Raw genomic sequence first — 16651 nt, forward strand, 5'->3', positions numbered from 1 at the left:
ACACATGACATCTCCATAATGCAGGTGTCATCGCCATCATCTTCTTCATCATCATCATCATCATCTCACTTGGATCATCGTCAGGTACTTGTAGTTCTATAGGAATCTAATATTAGGTCATCCTGACTCTAGTTTACTGTGAAGAGTCTATAAGCTCCTATTATTGAACCTGGGTTTGCAGCTAAAGAAGTACATTTACATTTTATGGCCAACCGTGATGGCTCACACCTGTAATCCCAGGACTTTGGGAGGCCAAGGCAGGCAGATTACTTGAAGTCAGGAGTTAGAGACCAGACTGGCCAACTTGGTGAAACTCTATCTCTACTAAAAATATAAAAATTAGCCAGGCATGGTGGCACATGCCTTTAGTCTCAGCTTCTTGGGAAGTTGAGGCAGGAGAATCACTGGAACCCGGGAGGCGGAGGCTACAGTGAGCTTAAATTGTGCTGTTGAACTCCAGCCAGGGCGACAGAGTGAGACTTCGTCTCAAAAAAAAAAAAAAGAAAAAAAAAATTACGTACTTAGTTGGAGAGGTTTTGTGTTATGGAGACAGAGTATAAGGACTGTCCATACTTTCTGCTCAATTTTGCTGTGAACTTAAAACTACCCTAAAAAATAAAATTCATTAAAAGAAAATCACATACTAAGCTCCCAAGGACATAAAACAAGTTAGAGACTTCATCCAGTTTTTTTGTTTGTTTCAGGGACCTGTGGCCAAGTTTGCTACTGACCAGTTTCCTGGGCCATCTAGAACAGCGAGCTTACGGGGTACTAATCCCATGCTCTATCCTAAGGTACCCCTCTTCATGAAGAACAACACAGAAAAACAAATTTGTAGCACAAACTTGGCACACAAAAAAAATCACATACTTAAAAATAAATCACTTGAGCACAGAAGCATATCAAAATCTAATATAAACAAACAAAAAACCCAACTTATTTTAACATGCCACTGAAACTGGGCTCAAGTTTTTAAACATCTTGTGAAATATTATACTTCAAGCAGGCTTTTTTTTTTTCCTAACTGGAGAAAAATGGCAGCGTTCTGGTGTGGAAAGGCAATCCATGTTTGTACAGAGAGGGGACATAGAAAAAGTGGTCAAATTCAACCTGTCTGTCATCAAACAGGTGACTACTGTCTTCTCAACACTTCCAAAGAAATCGTATGTCTGCTCCTGTTTATGTCGTATGCCTGTTCATTTTTCATGCTAATTCTTAGTGTTTCTGGAAAACCTCACTGTTCGACACAGAAAATTATTCTTGCTATTGCTGTTGTATTATTATATAAGCCAAGCAAATGACAGTGAATTAATTCTGCAATGTTGAGTACTCAATTAGCATACAGGCAACCAGCCTTCCAAAGGGATGTCCTTCATGTTTCGGTAATTTTCAAATGACAGTCGGCTTGCCTAAACTTATCCTTTACATTTAACAAATTTCGTGGGTTCCTGTCTGCCCAGGGGATTTTTATTACTTGTTTATGCAAACAGCAGGTTGCATAAGAGCCTTGCTGGCCTTTTTTTTTTTTTTTTTTAAGGGATTTCGTAGTTTCCTGGTAACCATTCAGTCATCTATTTCAACACCCTGACATGACATAAAGGCAGGCGGTGGAACCACACGTTCACCACTCAGACACACACCTCCTTGCTGGAGCATTCGCCCGGGGAGGCGCCCCGTCAGACCAACTAGCTGCACTCATGAATCGGCAGGACCACTTTCTGGAAATAAACCAGAAGAACTGCTGTGTGTTCCGAGATAAGTTTATTTCCAATGTGTTGCCGCCGGTGTTGGGGCTGGAGTTTATCTTTGGGCTTCTGGGCAATGGCCTTGCCCTGTGGATTTTCTGTTTCCACCTCAAGTCCTGGAAATCCAGCCGGATTTTCCTGTTCAACCTGGCGGTGGCTGACTTTCTCCTGATCATCTGCCTGCCGTTCCTGATGGACAATTATGTGAGGCGTTGGGACTGGAAGTTTGGGGATATCCCTTGCCGGCTGATGCTCTTCATGTTGGCCATGAACCGCCAGGGCAGCATCATCTTCCTCACGGTGGTGGCGGTGGACAGGTATTTCCGGGTGGTCCATCCCCACCATGCCCTCAACAAGATCTCCAATCGGACAGCAGCCATCATCTCTTGCTTTCTGTGGGGGATCACGATTGGCCTGACAGTCCACCTCCTGTACAAGAAGATGCTGATCCCGAACGGCAATGCATATCTGTGCAGCAGCTTCAGCATCTGCCAGAATTTCCGGTGGCACGAAGCCATGTTCCTCCTGGAGTTCTTTCTGCCCCTGGGCATCATCCTGTTCTGCTCAGCCAGAATTATCTGGAGCCTGCGGCAGAGACAAATGGATCGGCACGCCAAGATCAAGAGAGCCATCACCTTCATCACGGTGGTGGCCATCGTCTTTGTCATCTGCTTCCTTCCCAGCGTGGCTGTGCGGATCCGCATCTACTGGCTCCTGCACACTTTGGGCACACAGAATTGTGAAGCGTACCGCTCAGTGGACCTGGCGTTCTTCATCACGCTCAGCTTCACCTACATGAACAGCATGCTGGACCCCCTGGTGTACTACTTCTCCAGCCCATCCTTTCCCAACTTCTTCTCCACTTTGATCAACCGCTGCCTCCGGAGGACGACGACAGGTGAACCGGATAATAACCGCAGCACCAGCGTGGAGCTCACGGGGGATCCAACCACAACCAGAGGCGCCCCAGAGGCCTTAATGGCTGACTCCGGAGAGCCGTGGAGCCCCTCTTATCTGGGCCCAGCGTCTCGTTAAATAACCATGCTAAGAAGGGACATTGTCACCAAGAACCAGGATCTCTGGAGAAACAGGTGGGCTGCTGCATCGAGTGGCGTCACTGGACTCGGCCTAAGGTTTCCTGGAACTTCCAGATTCAGAGAATCCGATTTAGGGAAACTGCGGCAGACGAGTGGGAGGCTGGTTGCAAGGTGTGACCGCAGGAATCTTGGGGGAACAGAGAGTAAAGCTTCTAGGCATCTGAAATTTTTGCTTAATCTCTCATGCTTGCAGGACCAAAGATGGGCACATAGTCAGCATCTCCGCTGAGCAGAGTTGGAGCCAGAGATCCACTTGTGCCTTGTTGGCCTTCTTCCCTCACCTGCCTGAGACTGGGAGGGTTCTCAGCTCCTGGGGTGATATCTAGCCTGCCTGTGGGCTCCAGCAGGGATGAGGGGAGCTGAGATTGGAGGGAGTTATGTTGCTCCTGCAGGGAGCCCAGGCATCATTAAACAAGCCAATAGCAGGTCACCTGGCTTCCGTGGACCAATTCATCTTTCAGCCAAGCATTAGCAGAAATGGACTCAGCGAAGAGACTCACGTGCTTTGGTTAATATCTGTGTTTCCAGTGGGTGTAACAGGGGATTAGCCCCAGAAGGTACTGAGCTAAACAGTATTATGAAAGGAAAGGAAATGGCATTGCTGCTTGTCAACCATCGACTAATCCATTCCTCTCTTGTTTATACTAATTGGAGGGCTGAGCAGTTAAAAGGGCTTCAGGATAGAAAGCTGTTTCCCACCTCTGTTTACTTTTACCATTAACAGGGCAATGTGCTGCTGCCCAATGGTTGGAGGGGGGGTCATTCCTCCCGGTTCATTTGCTTGTGTTCTTTACTTCCCATAAATCTATCATTTCAATAAATTTTGATAGGAGACACAGTCTGGTGTTGCTATGTCTGGGTTATGGTTCACAGAAATGGACTTCTTACTTAAGCAGAGACCTTTATGGGTTGTTAACTATGTCCTGGTAGAAAACTACGCTGCAAAGTAAGAAAGACACACAGACACTGAGCGACATCATGAAACAACTAAGCAGAAATTACACCTGTCTGGACAAAGAAAGAGCTGGCATTAAAAATAATTTGGAAGGATACTACAGATATGACTGCAAGAGCACTTACGTCTTGTTAGAGTTTGGTGAACACTGCTGTTAGTATTTGTGCATTAAAATGGAAATCAAGGCAGGGTGCAGTGGCTCACACCTGTAATCCCAGCACTTTGTGGGGGCTGAGACAGGTGGGTCACCTGAAGTCAGGAGTTTGAGATCAGCCTGGCCAACATGGCAAAACCCTGTTTCTAGTAAAAATACAAGAAAAACTCGCTGGTTGTGGTGGTGGGTACCTGTAGTCCCAGCTACTGGGGAGGCTGGGGGAGGGAAAATTGCTTGAACCGGGGAGGCGGAGGTTGCAGTAAGCCAAGATGGTGCCCCTGCACTCCAGCCTGGGTGACAGAGCAAGATGTCATCTCAAATAATAATAATAATAATAACATGAAAAGGGAATCAAGCCAGACGAATATTTTTCCGTAGAAGGGGGAAGAGTGAGCTTCCTATGGAATGGTTTCAGTTCCCAATTAGAAGAAGAAAAGGAGATGTACTGGTTTGAGCCTGTGATCGGTCCAAGTTTCTGTTACGATTTCATTTCCAACTCTGTCACTCCTTGCTTCTTTGGCAAGACGAGGCTTGCTTCAACTTCCTGACATGAACACAGATAAGAGACAGGCTCCCAGCTCTGGGTAAATGGCAGTCAATGAAGAAAGGTGGACGCTCTGGAATTACTTCCGTGCTTTCAGAGCAGTTTGCTTGTCTGTATCACCAAGCAACATGCAGAAGTAAAAACCCAAAAGCAAGAATCACCTTAAAGAGGAACAGCTGTCAGGGATGAGCTCAGTGGAAAAGAGGGATTCCCCCGGCCTCAGAGGCATGAGTCAGTGGGAAGCCTGGTTGTGAATCTTCGATTCTTTCAGGGGATGAGGTGGTTGGGAGTATTCCACAACTCATGGTCATTCACTGATTCAGGCATTCCATCAGTTTTTTGTTTTTTGAGACAGAGGAGTCTCGCTCTGTCACCCTGGCTGGAGTACAGTGATGTGATCTTGACTCACTGCAGCCTCCACCTCCTGGGTTCAAGCGATTCTCCCACCTGAGCCTCCTGAGTAGCTGGGATTACAGGCACGCACCACCACGCCTGGCTAATTTTTTGGATTTTCAGTAGAGACAGGTTTTCGTCATCTTGCCCAGGCTGGTCCCTAACTCCTGACCCTCAAGTGATCTGCCCACCTCAGCCTCCCAAAGTGCTGGGTTTACAGGTGTGAGCCACTGCACTCGGCCCCATTCCATCAGGTTTATGTATTAAGCACCAGCTGTGTGCCAGGTACTGTTCTGGGTGGTGGAAACAGAACAAGCAACAAGGCAACCACCGTCCTCATCAAGCTGCCTTTTGAGGTGAGGAGGCAGGCAGGAGTCAAAAGGGGCCTTGGGATGGGGATGGGTGTCACGACTCTGGTGATATGAGACAACGGGGATAAAAAGCAACTGGGGCTGGGCTGACTGGGATGGCTTCTATGAGGCATTGACCTTGAGCTGAGCCATGAATGACTAAACAGAGGAAGCAATGCAAAAGTCTGGGGGGGGGCAGACACGCCACGCAGAGGGAATGGTAGGTGCAAAGGCCCCGAGGTGAGAATGAGGTTGGTGAGAGTGTGTTCATTTCCTGTCGCTGGGTGGCTTGGAACAATGGAAATGTGTTCTCTCACAGATCCGGAAGCTAGAAGGGCAGAATCAAGGTGCTGGCAGGGCTGCTTCCATCTGGAGGCTAAGGGAAAACCTGTTTCATGCCTCACTCCGAGCTTCAGGAGACTGTGGGCACTCCTGGATGCTCCTCAGCTTGCAGACACTTCACTCGAATCTCTGCCCCTATCTCCACATGGCGGCCCCCTGTGCGTCCTCGCCTCTTCTTATAGACACCTATCTTTTTATTGGGGGGAGGGTCTGTTTTTGAGGCAGAGTATTGCTCTGTCACCCAGGTTGGAGTGCAACGGAATAATCTTGGCTCACCGCAATCTCGGCCTCTCAGGCTCAAGCAATCCTCCTGCCTCAGCCTCTTGCGGTAGCTAGGATTACAGGCACCTGCCACCGCACCTGGCTAATTTTTGTATTTTTAGCAGAGGGAGGGTTTTGCCATGTTGGCCAGGCTGGTCTTGAACTCCCGACTTCAAGTGATCTGCCCGCCTCAGCCTCCCAAAGTGCTGGGATTACAGTTGTGATCCAGCATGCTTGGCCATAAAGATGCCTGTCTTTACGACCCACCCTAATCCAGGACGCTCTCATCTTGAGATCTTTACCTTAGTTATACCTACAAAGACCCTTATTCCAAATAAGGTCACATTCTAAGGTTTCAGGTGAACATAGCTTTTGGGAATCAGAACTTAACCTACTATAGTTAGGAGCAACACGGCCAGCACTATGAGCGCGGGACCTGCCATACCGTGAAAGACTTGAGATGAAGATCACGCTCTTAAATGAAAAAGTTTCTAAACAGAATATGATCTCCGTTTTCTTTTAAAATGTGTACAACTGTGTACTTGTGCATGGAACCACAGACTGTAAGGACACACACCAGGCCACAGTGGCTTACCCCTGTAATCCCAGCACATTGGGAGACCAAAGCGGGTGGATCACGTGAGCCCAGGAGTTCAACACCAGCCTGGGCAACATAGCCAGATTCCTCTGTACAAAAAATTTAAAATATTTGGCCAGGCATGGTGGCACACACACATGCAGTCCTAGCTACTTGAGAGGCTGTGGTGGGGGGATCACTTAAGCCCAGGAGTTTGAGTCTACAGCGAGCTATGATCAGGCCACTGCACTCCAGCCAGGGCAACAGAGGAGGGGCGGGGCAGTGAGGGTAGGGAAGCCAGGGGGAGGGAAAGGGAGGGAAGGGGAGGTGAGGGGAAAGGAGGGAAAGTGAAGGGAAGGGAAGGGAAGAAAGGAAAGAAAGAGAAGAAAGAAAGAAGGAAAGAAAGAAAGAAAGAGAAAAAGGAAATAAGGAAGGGAGGGAGGGAGGGAGGGAGGGAGAGTCTGATACGTAGGCTGAGCCATCGGAAAGTATCTTCTAGCTAGGTGCAGTGATTTATGCCTGTAATCCCAGCACTTTGGGAGGCCAAGGCAGGTGGATCATGAGGTCAGGAGTTCGAGACCAGCCTGACCAACATGGTGAAACCCCCTGTCTACTAAAAATTAAAAAAAAATTAGCCAGGTGTGGTGGCGCTCGCCTGTAATCCCAGCTACTCTGGAGGCTGAAGCAGGAGAATCACGTGAACCAGGGAGGCGGAGGTTGCAGTGAGCCGAGATCTCACCACTGCACTCCAGGCTGGGCAACAGAGTGAGACTCTGTCACAAAAGAAAAAAAAAAGGAAAGTATCTTCTACATTTGCTGTGTATGTGTTTGTGTGTGTGTGAAAGGAGAGGAAGAGGAAGAGAGAATTTGTGTATGTACATCTGTCTATGTGTCTATGTGTTGAAAAAGGTGGTCATAATCATATATGCATCTATTTTGCATTACCGCCTTTAAACCTATCTTGCAGCTGTTTCTTTTGGGGGGCTGCCACTTCTTGGGGTCATGAAGTTCATGAGTTCACTCTCTGCTTTGTAGAGCAGGACTTCCTCACAGCTGTTCTCAACAATCTCTTTCCAGCATCAAGAGATTATCCCTAAGACTAGAGCCATAAAATCGGGGGTGCAAGATCATGTTCATTTCTGATTCTCTGAGCCGCCTTCCCTTTCCAGGTTCATTCGCTTACTTGCCCCACGATGCCTTACCTGGAGTGAGGGTGAAACCGCCTTTGCAAAAAATATAACTGAGAAAATTGTGATGTGAAATAGATCCGAACCGACTCCATCTTGCTTCTAACCTCCAAGGTGTCCTCGTTCCTTCCTGGGTACAGACCAAACTAACTTTGGGAGGAACTTATTTGTAGTTTAACTTTGAGTCAAAGACTGTAACAGCCCTTTCCCAAAACAAACCCCTTTCCTGCCTGAAGACTAGAGTGCCTTTGCAGGACTAACACATTAGCTACAAGTTTAGAAATTATGGTTTAGAAGCCATGCAGCCTCTGGCTGCAAGATTCTGCCCATTCCCAAATTGCTCCTGGGAATAACATCACTGTTGCAAAACCTAAAATCAGTGCCTTAGATATTTTGCAGACCCTGCGTTCTGATGCACAGCTGGCACCACCCAGACCAGCAATCTGGCTCAACCAGTTCCTTCCTCTCACCCAGGAACAGAAGACAGCAAGAAAACTCACTTTGACCCCTATGATTTCATCTCCAACTCGACCAATCAGTACTCCCCACTTCGCAAGCCCCTACCCGCCAAATTAGCCTTAACAACCCTGATCCCCAAATTCTCTGATTTTAGCAATAATAAAACCCCCGTCTCCTATCCAGACAGCCCTGTATGAATTAAACTTTCTCTATTGCAGTTTCCCCCCTTGTTTTTCTTTTGAAACCGAGTTTCACAGGCTGGAGTTCAATGCCATGATCTCGGCTCACTGCAGCTTCTGCCTCCCGGGTTCAAGCTATTCTCCTGCCTCAGCCTCCTGAGTAGCTGGGATTACAGCCATGCGCCACCATACCCAGCTAATTTTATAATTTTAGTAGAGACGGGGTTTCATCGTGTTGGCCAGGCTGGTCTCAAACTCTTGACCTCTGTTTTTGGCTAGATGCTTTCAGGTCATAAACATGGATTCTGTGACTTTTGTAATTGTTCTTCCATGATACAGTTTGGATCTGTGCTCCTGCCCAGATCTCGCATTGCAGTGTAATCCCCAGCGCTGGAGGATGGTCCTGGCGGGAGGTGATTGGATCATGTGGGTGGTTTCTCATGGTTTAAATCCATCCTGCTTCATGCTGTCATTGTGATAGTGAGTTTTGAGTTTTTTTTGTAGGGAGTTCTCATGAGATCTGGTAGTTTAAAAGTGTGTGGCACCTCCCTCTCCCTCTTCCTCCTGCTCTACGCATGTAAGACATGCCTGCTTCTCCTTTGCCTGCTATCACGATTGTAAGTTTCCTGAAGCCTCCTCAGAAGCAGAAGCTGCTGTACAGCCTGTACGCTTCCTGTACAGCCTGCAGAACCATGAGCCAATTAAACCTCTTTTCTTTATAAGTTATCCAGTCTCAGGTATTTCTTTATAACAGTGCAAGAATGCACTAATACATTCGACTTACCTGCTTTAGAGCCCTGAGACTCTGGATAAGGCCTGGGGACGTGTGGAGTTAGCCACGCCTCCTAGCTATGCTGGAAAGAGTCAGACTTTATCTACAGTCTGTGCTGTGGCCTAGGCTTTGCACCTGGTACGTTATTAACGTTGTTTACACTAAAAATAAAAATTATGTGCTCGTGGTAAAAACGCATGGGAATATGGATTTTAAAAAAACTAATTTAGGCCGGGCGCGGTGGCTCAAGCTTGTAATCCCAGCACTTTGGGAGGCCGAGGCGGGTGGATCACGAGGTCAAGAGATCGAGACCATCCTGGTCAACATGGTGAAACCCCGTCTCTACTAAAAATACAAAAAATTAGCTGGTCATGGTGGCTCGTGCCTGTAATCCCAGCTACTTAGGAGGCTGAGGCAGGAGAATTGCCTGAACCCAGGAGGCGGAGGTTGCGGTGAGCCGAGGTCGCGCCATTGCACTCCAGCCTGGGTAACAAAAGCGAAACTCCGCCTCAAAAAAAAACCAAAAAAACAAAAAAACTAATTTAATCTAATTTAGAGAGTTTAAGGATTATTTTCGGTTAAAAGAAAGACAAAATAAAATGGAAAGTTGACCAGGCACAAGTGGCTCACACCTGTAATCCCAGTACTTTGGGAGGCAGAGGTGGGTGGATCACCTGAGGTCAGGAGTTCGAGACCAGGCTGGCCAACATGGTCAAACTCTGTCTCTACCAAAAATACAAAAAAATTAACTGGGCTTGGTGGCAGGTGTCTGTAATCCCAGCTACTTGGGAGGCTGAGACAGGAGAATTGCTTGAACCCAGGAGGCAGAGATTGCAGTGACCTGAGATCATGCCATTGGATTCCAGCCTGGGTGACAAGAGCAAAACTCTGTCTCTAAAACAAACAAACAAAATGGAAAATTTATGTTGTAGAAGGTTTATGAGACATTAGCTAGGCTAGGTGAAATGTGGTGAAACCCCGTCTCTACAAAAAATACAAAAGAATTAGCCAGGTATGGTGGTGTGTGCTTGCAGTCCCAGCTACTTGGGGGCTGAAGAGGGAGGATCACTTGAGCCCAGGAGACAGAGGGGGCAGTGAGCTGGGATTGTGCCACTGCACTCCAGCCTAGGTGACAAAGTGAGACACTGTCTCAAAAAAAAAAGTTATGAAAATCCTACATTATGGTCAAACTAAAATTGGATAAATTCACAAAATTTTATTAAAACTAGCTTTAGCACTAAAGATGCACTAGTGCAAAGATAAAATTCAGTTTTCTCTTATGAAAAAGATTTTTATATAATATTGAGTGACAATAAAAGATTTTTATTTGCCTTTTGAGTAAACTACAAAAAAAAGGAGGGCAAAGAAAAGAGACAGATTCAGCTGGTCTCATGCTACCTTCGTTGGGTCTTGTTTGGAAAGCTGAGTCTCCTATCAGAGTAAAAGTTTTTCCCCTTTTAAAATGTTTTAGTCGGCCGGGCGCGGTGGCTCAAGCCTGTAATCCCAGCACTTTGGGAGGCCGAGGCGGGTGGATCACGAGGTCAAGAGATCGAGACCATCCTGGTCAACATGGTGAAACCCCGTCTCTACTAAAAATACTAAAAAAATTAGCTGGGCATGGTGGCGCGTGCCTGTAATCCCAGCCACTCAGGAGGCTGAGGCAGGAGAAGTAATAGAATAGATCACAACGCTTAAATCCAGACATTATTCCTCATGGCTGCAGGTATTTCTGGTTTGATCCTGTTTTAGGACTCACATGCGAAAAGGTTTTCTGGTTTTGCTCATCAGAATATCTTTTAACCAGATTCTCCTTTGTCTGCTCCTGACTCAACTTATCTCAACTCCCCCATTCAGGAGTCTCTGGGTCTGGGATCAAAGCCATCCCGTATAGTGGCATTTGCTTTGCAAATGTCCCCACAGTTAAACCATTATCTAGGGTACAAGGCAGTCATGCAAGTAAAGAAAAGGTTAAAGCTATTCTTAAAGAATCATAAAAGTTAAGAGCAGAAACTGGTTGCTGGTAGGGAGTCACTCGGTCTAGCAGCACCACATAGTTTAGGCCCAAACGATACCGTGGTTGATATTAGAAACTGATCATCCATCTTTCAGTTCCTTCTTCTCGATAGCTCGACTGCCTCCAGCAGGAAACTGTGTTTGGGATCAAACTCACTGTATAGTGAGACCCGCGCCTTTTGGGGGTCTCACACGGGAATGTCTCCCACACCCGACCCTTTGCCTAGCTCCTAACCATGAATGTGACTCAAGCTCTGAACGCCTGTGCCTCCCAGATTCTCACCAGGGAGAACCCGTTGGTTCACATCACTCTTAATTAAAGGGGTCATGAAGGCAATAGTTGCACTGCAGCTGCATAAAGGGTTTTTGTTTGTTTGTTTGCTTGCTTGCTTGTTTGTTTTTGTTTGAGATGGAGTCTCAATCTGTCACCAGGCTGGAGGGCAGTGGCACGATCTTGGCTCACTGCAACCTCTGCCTCCTGGGTTCAAGCAATTCTCCTGCCTCAGCCTCCTGAGTAACTGGAATTACAGGCGCCCAGCACCACATCTGGCTAATTTTTGTATTTTTAATAGAGACCGGGTTTCACCATGTTGGCCAGGCTGGTCTCGAACTACTGACCTCAGGTGATCCGACCACCTCAGCCTCCCAAAGTGCTGGATTACAGGCATCAGCCACCACGCCTGGCTATAAAGGGTATTTTATTTATCATTTGTTTTCATGCTATTACTGGGGGCCACAGGGGAAGGGGCCTCCTCCCTAACAACAGAGGGTCTCACAGCTTGGGCCCGGGGGGTCCTGGGGTGGCTGGGCAGGTGGGAATGTCCCCATCCTCTTGCAAGGGCACTGGGTGGCTGTGGGGTGGGGCCTGGTGAACCGCGGTGGCACAGGGGTGCAGGCGTGGGCCCACAGAACTATAGGAGGCCCCAGAAGGTGCAGGGCACAGCTAGCTCGGCTCCTTGGCCCAGGACATTCCTAGGAAGGCAGAGTCTCTAGGCCAGGCGTCCCCAAACTACGGCCCACAGGCCGCATGTGACCCCCTGAGGACATTTATCCGGCCCCCCGCCACACTTCAGGAAGGGGCACCTCTTTCATTGGTGGTCAGTGAGAGGAGCACAGTATGTGGCAGCCCTCCAACGGTCTGAGGGACAGTGAACTGGCCCCCTGTATAAAAAGTTTGGGGACGCCTGCTCTAGGCCATCTTGGTCTCGGTGGTCACACAAGAGTATTTTTTCAGCTACTGTTTGTGCGAAGACATGCTATCTGTCAAGCGTTCCTTGGATAACGTATTAGATCACCCTCTATTTCACGAGCATGTTTGGGCTTTCAGTGGAGTCTATCTCAATTCTCTTGCTTCCAAAATTATAGGTGGCTCACATCTGTAATCCCAGCACTTTGGGAGGCTGAGGCAGGAGGATCACCTGAGGCCAGGAGTTCAGCACTTTTTTTTTCTTCTTGAGATGCAGTTTTACTCTGACACCCACGCTGGAGTGCAGTGGCGTGATCTCAGTTTACTGCAACCTCCGCCTTCCAGGCTCAGATGTTCCTCACCCCAGTCTCCTGAGCAGCTGGGACTACAGGCACACGCCACTGAGCCCAGCTAATTTTTGTATTTTTTGTAGAAACAGGATTCAGCTTTGCTGCCTGGGCTGGTCTTGAACTCCTGGGCTCAAGCAATTTGACTGCTTCAGCCTCCCAAAGTGCTGAAATTACAGGTGTGAGCCACTGAGCCTGGCCTGGAGTTTGAGATTAGCCTGGGCAACAGAGCAAGACCCCTCCTCTACCAAAAAAAAATTTAAAAAATTAGCCAAGCATGGTGGCAGGCACTGGTGATTCCAGCCACTTGGGAGGCTGAAGTGGGAGGATTGCTTGAGCCTGGGAGGTTGAGGCTGCAGTGAGCTGTGATCAAGCTACTGAACTTTAGCCGGGGTCACAGAGCCAGACTCTCTCTCAAAAATCATTAAATAAATAAGCAAATGATCTGCCATGCCCTGAAACTATAGTCTCCAAAGAACAGAGGCAATTAATCGACTTTCAGGAAGCAATGGGGTCCATTCTGCCCCAGCTCCATTCATCTGTGGACCTCTGGATACGTGTTCTGGAGCTCCTTGGAAGGTCTTCCTGGAGAATTAAAGTCTCTGCTACTTGTATGTTGCTTAATAAGCTCAGGGCAAAGAAATGCTCCTTGGCAGGTTTGGTTGAAGCTGGTACCTGGCTGTGAAGTTCTGTTCGCTGCTTCTTATCTGCTATGACAGAAGAGACAGGTATTTGGCAATCAGTGCTGGATGATCTTTGGGCTCAAATTTAACATTTGGCCACCCTCCGTCTCTTCAGGGAGAAGGAGTTTGTGTGTGGCATTTCAAACATCAGGGCCTGACCTATAGTCTACAATCTCACGGCCCTGTCCCATGAAAGGCAAGCACTTGTGGGCTCTTAACAAATACTGATAACCTGGAGCTCTTGCCACACCCAGGCGAGGATTTACACCCATCAACAGGTGCGAGGAACAGGATGTTCACACTGCAACTCTGAAAAGAAGAGAAAGTGACTGACCAACTGGTCCTCAGGTTGAAAAACAGTTGGTTTCTTAACAAAATACGTCATAAGCCATGCACAGTGGCTCACACCTGTAATCCGAGCACTTTGGGAGACCAAGGTGGGTGGATCACTTCAAGTCAGGAGTTTGAGACCAGCCTGACCAACGTGGTAAAACACCATCTCTAATTTAAAAAATAAAAAATTAGCCAGGCACAGTGGCGCATGCCTGTAATCCCAGCTACTTAGGAGGCTGAAGCAGGAGAATCGCTTGAACCCAGGAGGTGGAGGTTGCAGTGAGCCAAGATCGCACCATTGCACTGCAGGCTGGGGAACAAGAGAGAAACTCCGTCTCATAAAAAAAAAAAAAAATTAAATTAAATTAAAAAAAGGAAAATGATGTTGCCTGGTTTGGATTTTGGTAAAGCAACATGAATGCAAACATATACACACAGTTAGAGAGATGCTGTATTCATCATTTGACAGCCATCAATTATGATTTTTTAAAAATTTTTAATTAATTTATTTTTATTTTTTTGGAGATGGGATCTCACTGTGTTGCCCAAGCTGGTCTCGAATTCCTGGGCTTAAGCAGTCCTCCTGCCTTGGCCTCTCAAAGTGCTGGGATTACAAGTGTGAGCCACCACACCCAGCCATCATCAATTATGATATCTAAGATTGACTCCGTGGTGTCTGTGAGACACAGCTCTAAGTGTTTTTCATAGATGATCTCATTTAATCATCTCAATAACATTATAGGCTAGGTGCTATTTCTGACTTCATAGATAAGGGAATTGAAGCCCAGAAAGTTTGAAGAACTTGTCCAAGTTAATACAACTGGCGAATGATGAGCCAGGTGAACAAATGCAGGCAATCCGACTCCAGAGTCTTTGCTTTTCAAGTTCTGGGAACATGCAAAGTGAGAGACAGGCAACTTGAACTAAAAAAAAGTAGGGTAAATACTTTGACCTGCTTGGAGTCAGTATTTCCAGCACTTCCCAGGCTGCCCTAGGCTGTACAGGCTGTTCATTAGGCCCCTCCCAAGCCGAGACTGTGATCATATACTTAAGCTGCCTGGCTCGATGCCTAGAACTTAGTGGATACTGTGTTCCTTCTCCAAATCTCACTGAAGGTTGACCCTTTTCTTCCTTGTTAAAGTTCTTATCTTTCTAAAGAAGGTACCACTTCATAAGGAGGCAGATCAAAGATGGTCATTGTGGCTGGGCACAGTGACTCACGCCTGTAATCCCAGCACTTTGGGAGGCCAAGGTAGGTGAATCACCTGAGGTCAGGAGTTCAAGACCAGCCATCATGGCAAAATCCCATCTCTACTAAAAATACAAAAATTAGCAGGGCATGGTGGTACGCACCTGTAATCCCAGCTACTCAGGAGGCTGAGGCAGGAGACTCGCTCGAACCCAGGAAGCAGAGATTGCAGTGAGCCAAAATGTGTCACTGTACTCCAGCCTGGGCAACGAAAGCAAAACTCCATCTCAAAAAAAAAAAAAAAAAAAAAAAGGATGACCATAGCAACATTGTTACAGTTAAAAAAACAAGAAACAAGGGAAATGCCCATTAGTAGGGGAACAGATACAGGTGCCAGGTGCTCACTGGAATACTCTACAGCAGTGAAGAAAAAGGAACCAGAGTTATTTGCATCAACAGGACTGAAACTAGAGCATAATATCTAGAAAAAAGGCGAGTTACCAGAGGATACATGAAATCTGGTAACATCTCTATAAATACTTGAAACATGAAACAAAGCCATACATTGTTTTTGGAAACATCAACACGTAATAACACATACAAATGGATGGATGAGAAGAACGTACACTAAACTTCAAGACAGAAATTACTTTTGCAGAGGAATCCCAGGGAGCAGCATGGAATGGAGGGAGGCTGCAGCTGTATCTGTAACACTTTCACTTTTTTCTTTTTTTTTGGTTTCTTGTTTGTTTGCTTGTTTTGAGACAGAGTCTCGCTGTCACCGAGGCTGGAGTGCAGTGGCAAGATCACAGCTCACTGCAGCTTCAACCTCCCAGGGTTAGGTGATCCTCCCACCTCAGCCTCCCAAGTAGCTGGGACTACAGGGGTTTTGCCATGCTGGCTATGCTGGTCTGGAACTCCTGGGTTCAAGCGAGCCACAGAGGCAGGCAGATCACTTGTAAGTGAGCCACTGAGCACAGTGCTGCTTAGTTTTTTGTTGTTGTTGTTGTTGTTTTTTGAGATGGAGTCCCACTTTGCTGCCCAGGTTGGAGTACAGTGGCATGATCTTGGCTAACTTCAACCTCTGCCTCCCAGGTTCAAGTGAGTCTCCTGCCTCAGCCTCCTGAGTAGCTGGGACTACAGGTGCTCGGCTAATTTTTGTTTTTAATAGAGACGGGGTTTCACCATATTGGCCAGGCTGGTCTTGAATTCCTGACCTCAGGTGATCCACCCACTTCCAGCTCCCAAAATGCTGGAATTACAGGCGTGAGCCACCATGGCTGGCTGCTTAGTTTTAAGAGAATGTTCTGCAAATGTCCTTCAATGGATGAATAGTTAAACAAACTGGTACGTCCATAGCATGGGATCCTACTTAGCAATATAAAAGAAACAAATTATTGACTTATTGATACAGGCAACAACGTGAATGGAACTTTTTTTTTTTGAAACAGAGTTTCACTCTTGTTGCTCAGGCTGGAGTGCAGTGGTGTGATCTCGGCTCACGGCAAACTTTGCCTCCTGGGCTCAAGCAGATCTCTTGCCTCAGCCTCCCGAGTAGCTGGGATTACATGTGCCCACCACCATACCTGGCTATTTTTTTGTATTTTTAGAGATGGGGTTTCACCACGTTGGCCAGGGTGATTACAAACTCCTCAGGTGACCCACTCGCCTCGGCCTCCCAAAGTCCTGAGATTACAGCACCTCGCCCAGCCATACTTGGATGGATCTTAAAACATTGAATTATGCTGAGTGGAGACAGGTGTGGTGGCTCATGCCTGTAATCCCAGCACTTTGAGAGGCCAAGGCAGGTGGGTTACCAGAGGTCAGGAGTTTGAGACCAGCCTGGCCAACATAGTGAAACGCCGTCCCTACTAAACACACTAAA

The 16651-nt window shown here is 47.2% G+C and overlaps 1 protein-coding gene across 1 annotated transcript; it reads left to right on the top strand.

The window, feature by feature from the left end:
* The first annotated feature begins 1614 nt into the window (after positions 1–1614).
* On the top strand, positions 1615–3678 carry LOC101039174 (hydroxycarboxylic acid receptor 2). Its single transcript, XM_003932151.4, has one exon. It carries the CDS (start codon positions 1698–1700, stop codon positions 2778–2780), a length of 1083 nt encoding a protein of 360 aa, XP_003932200.1. The 5' UTR covers positions 1615–1697; the 3' UTR covers positions 2781–3678.
* Positions 3679–16651: the final 12973 nt, after the last annotated feature.

Source organism: Saimiri boliviensis, chromosome 7 (genome assembly GCF_048565385.1).
Source record: "Saimiri boliviensis isolate mSaiBol1 chromosome 7, mSaiBol1.pri, whole genome shotgun sequence".
NCBI lineage: Eukaryota > Metazoa > Chordata > Mammalia > Primates > Cebidae > Saimiri > Saimiri boliviensis.

Excerpts from the sequence above, each read along its gene's own strand:
- LOC101039174 (XM_003932151.4), top strand. The coding sequence starts at position 1,698 with ATGAATCGGCAGGACCACTTTCTGGAAATAAACCAGAAGAACTGCTGT.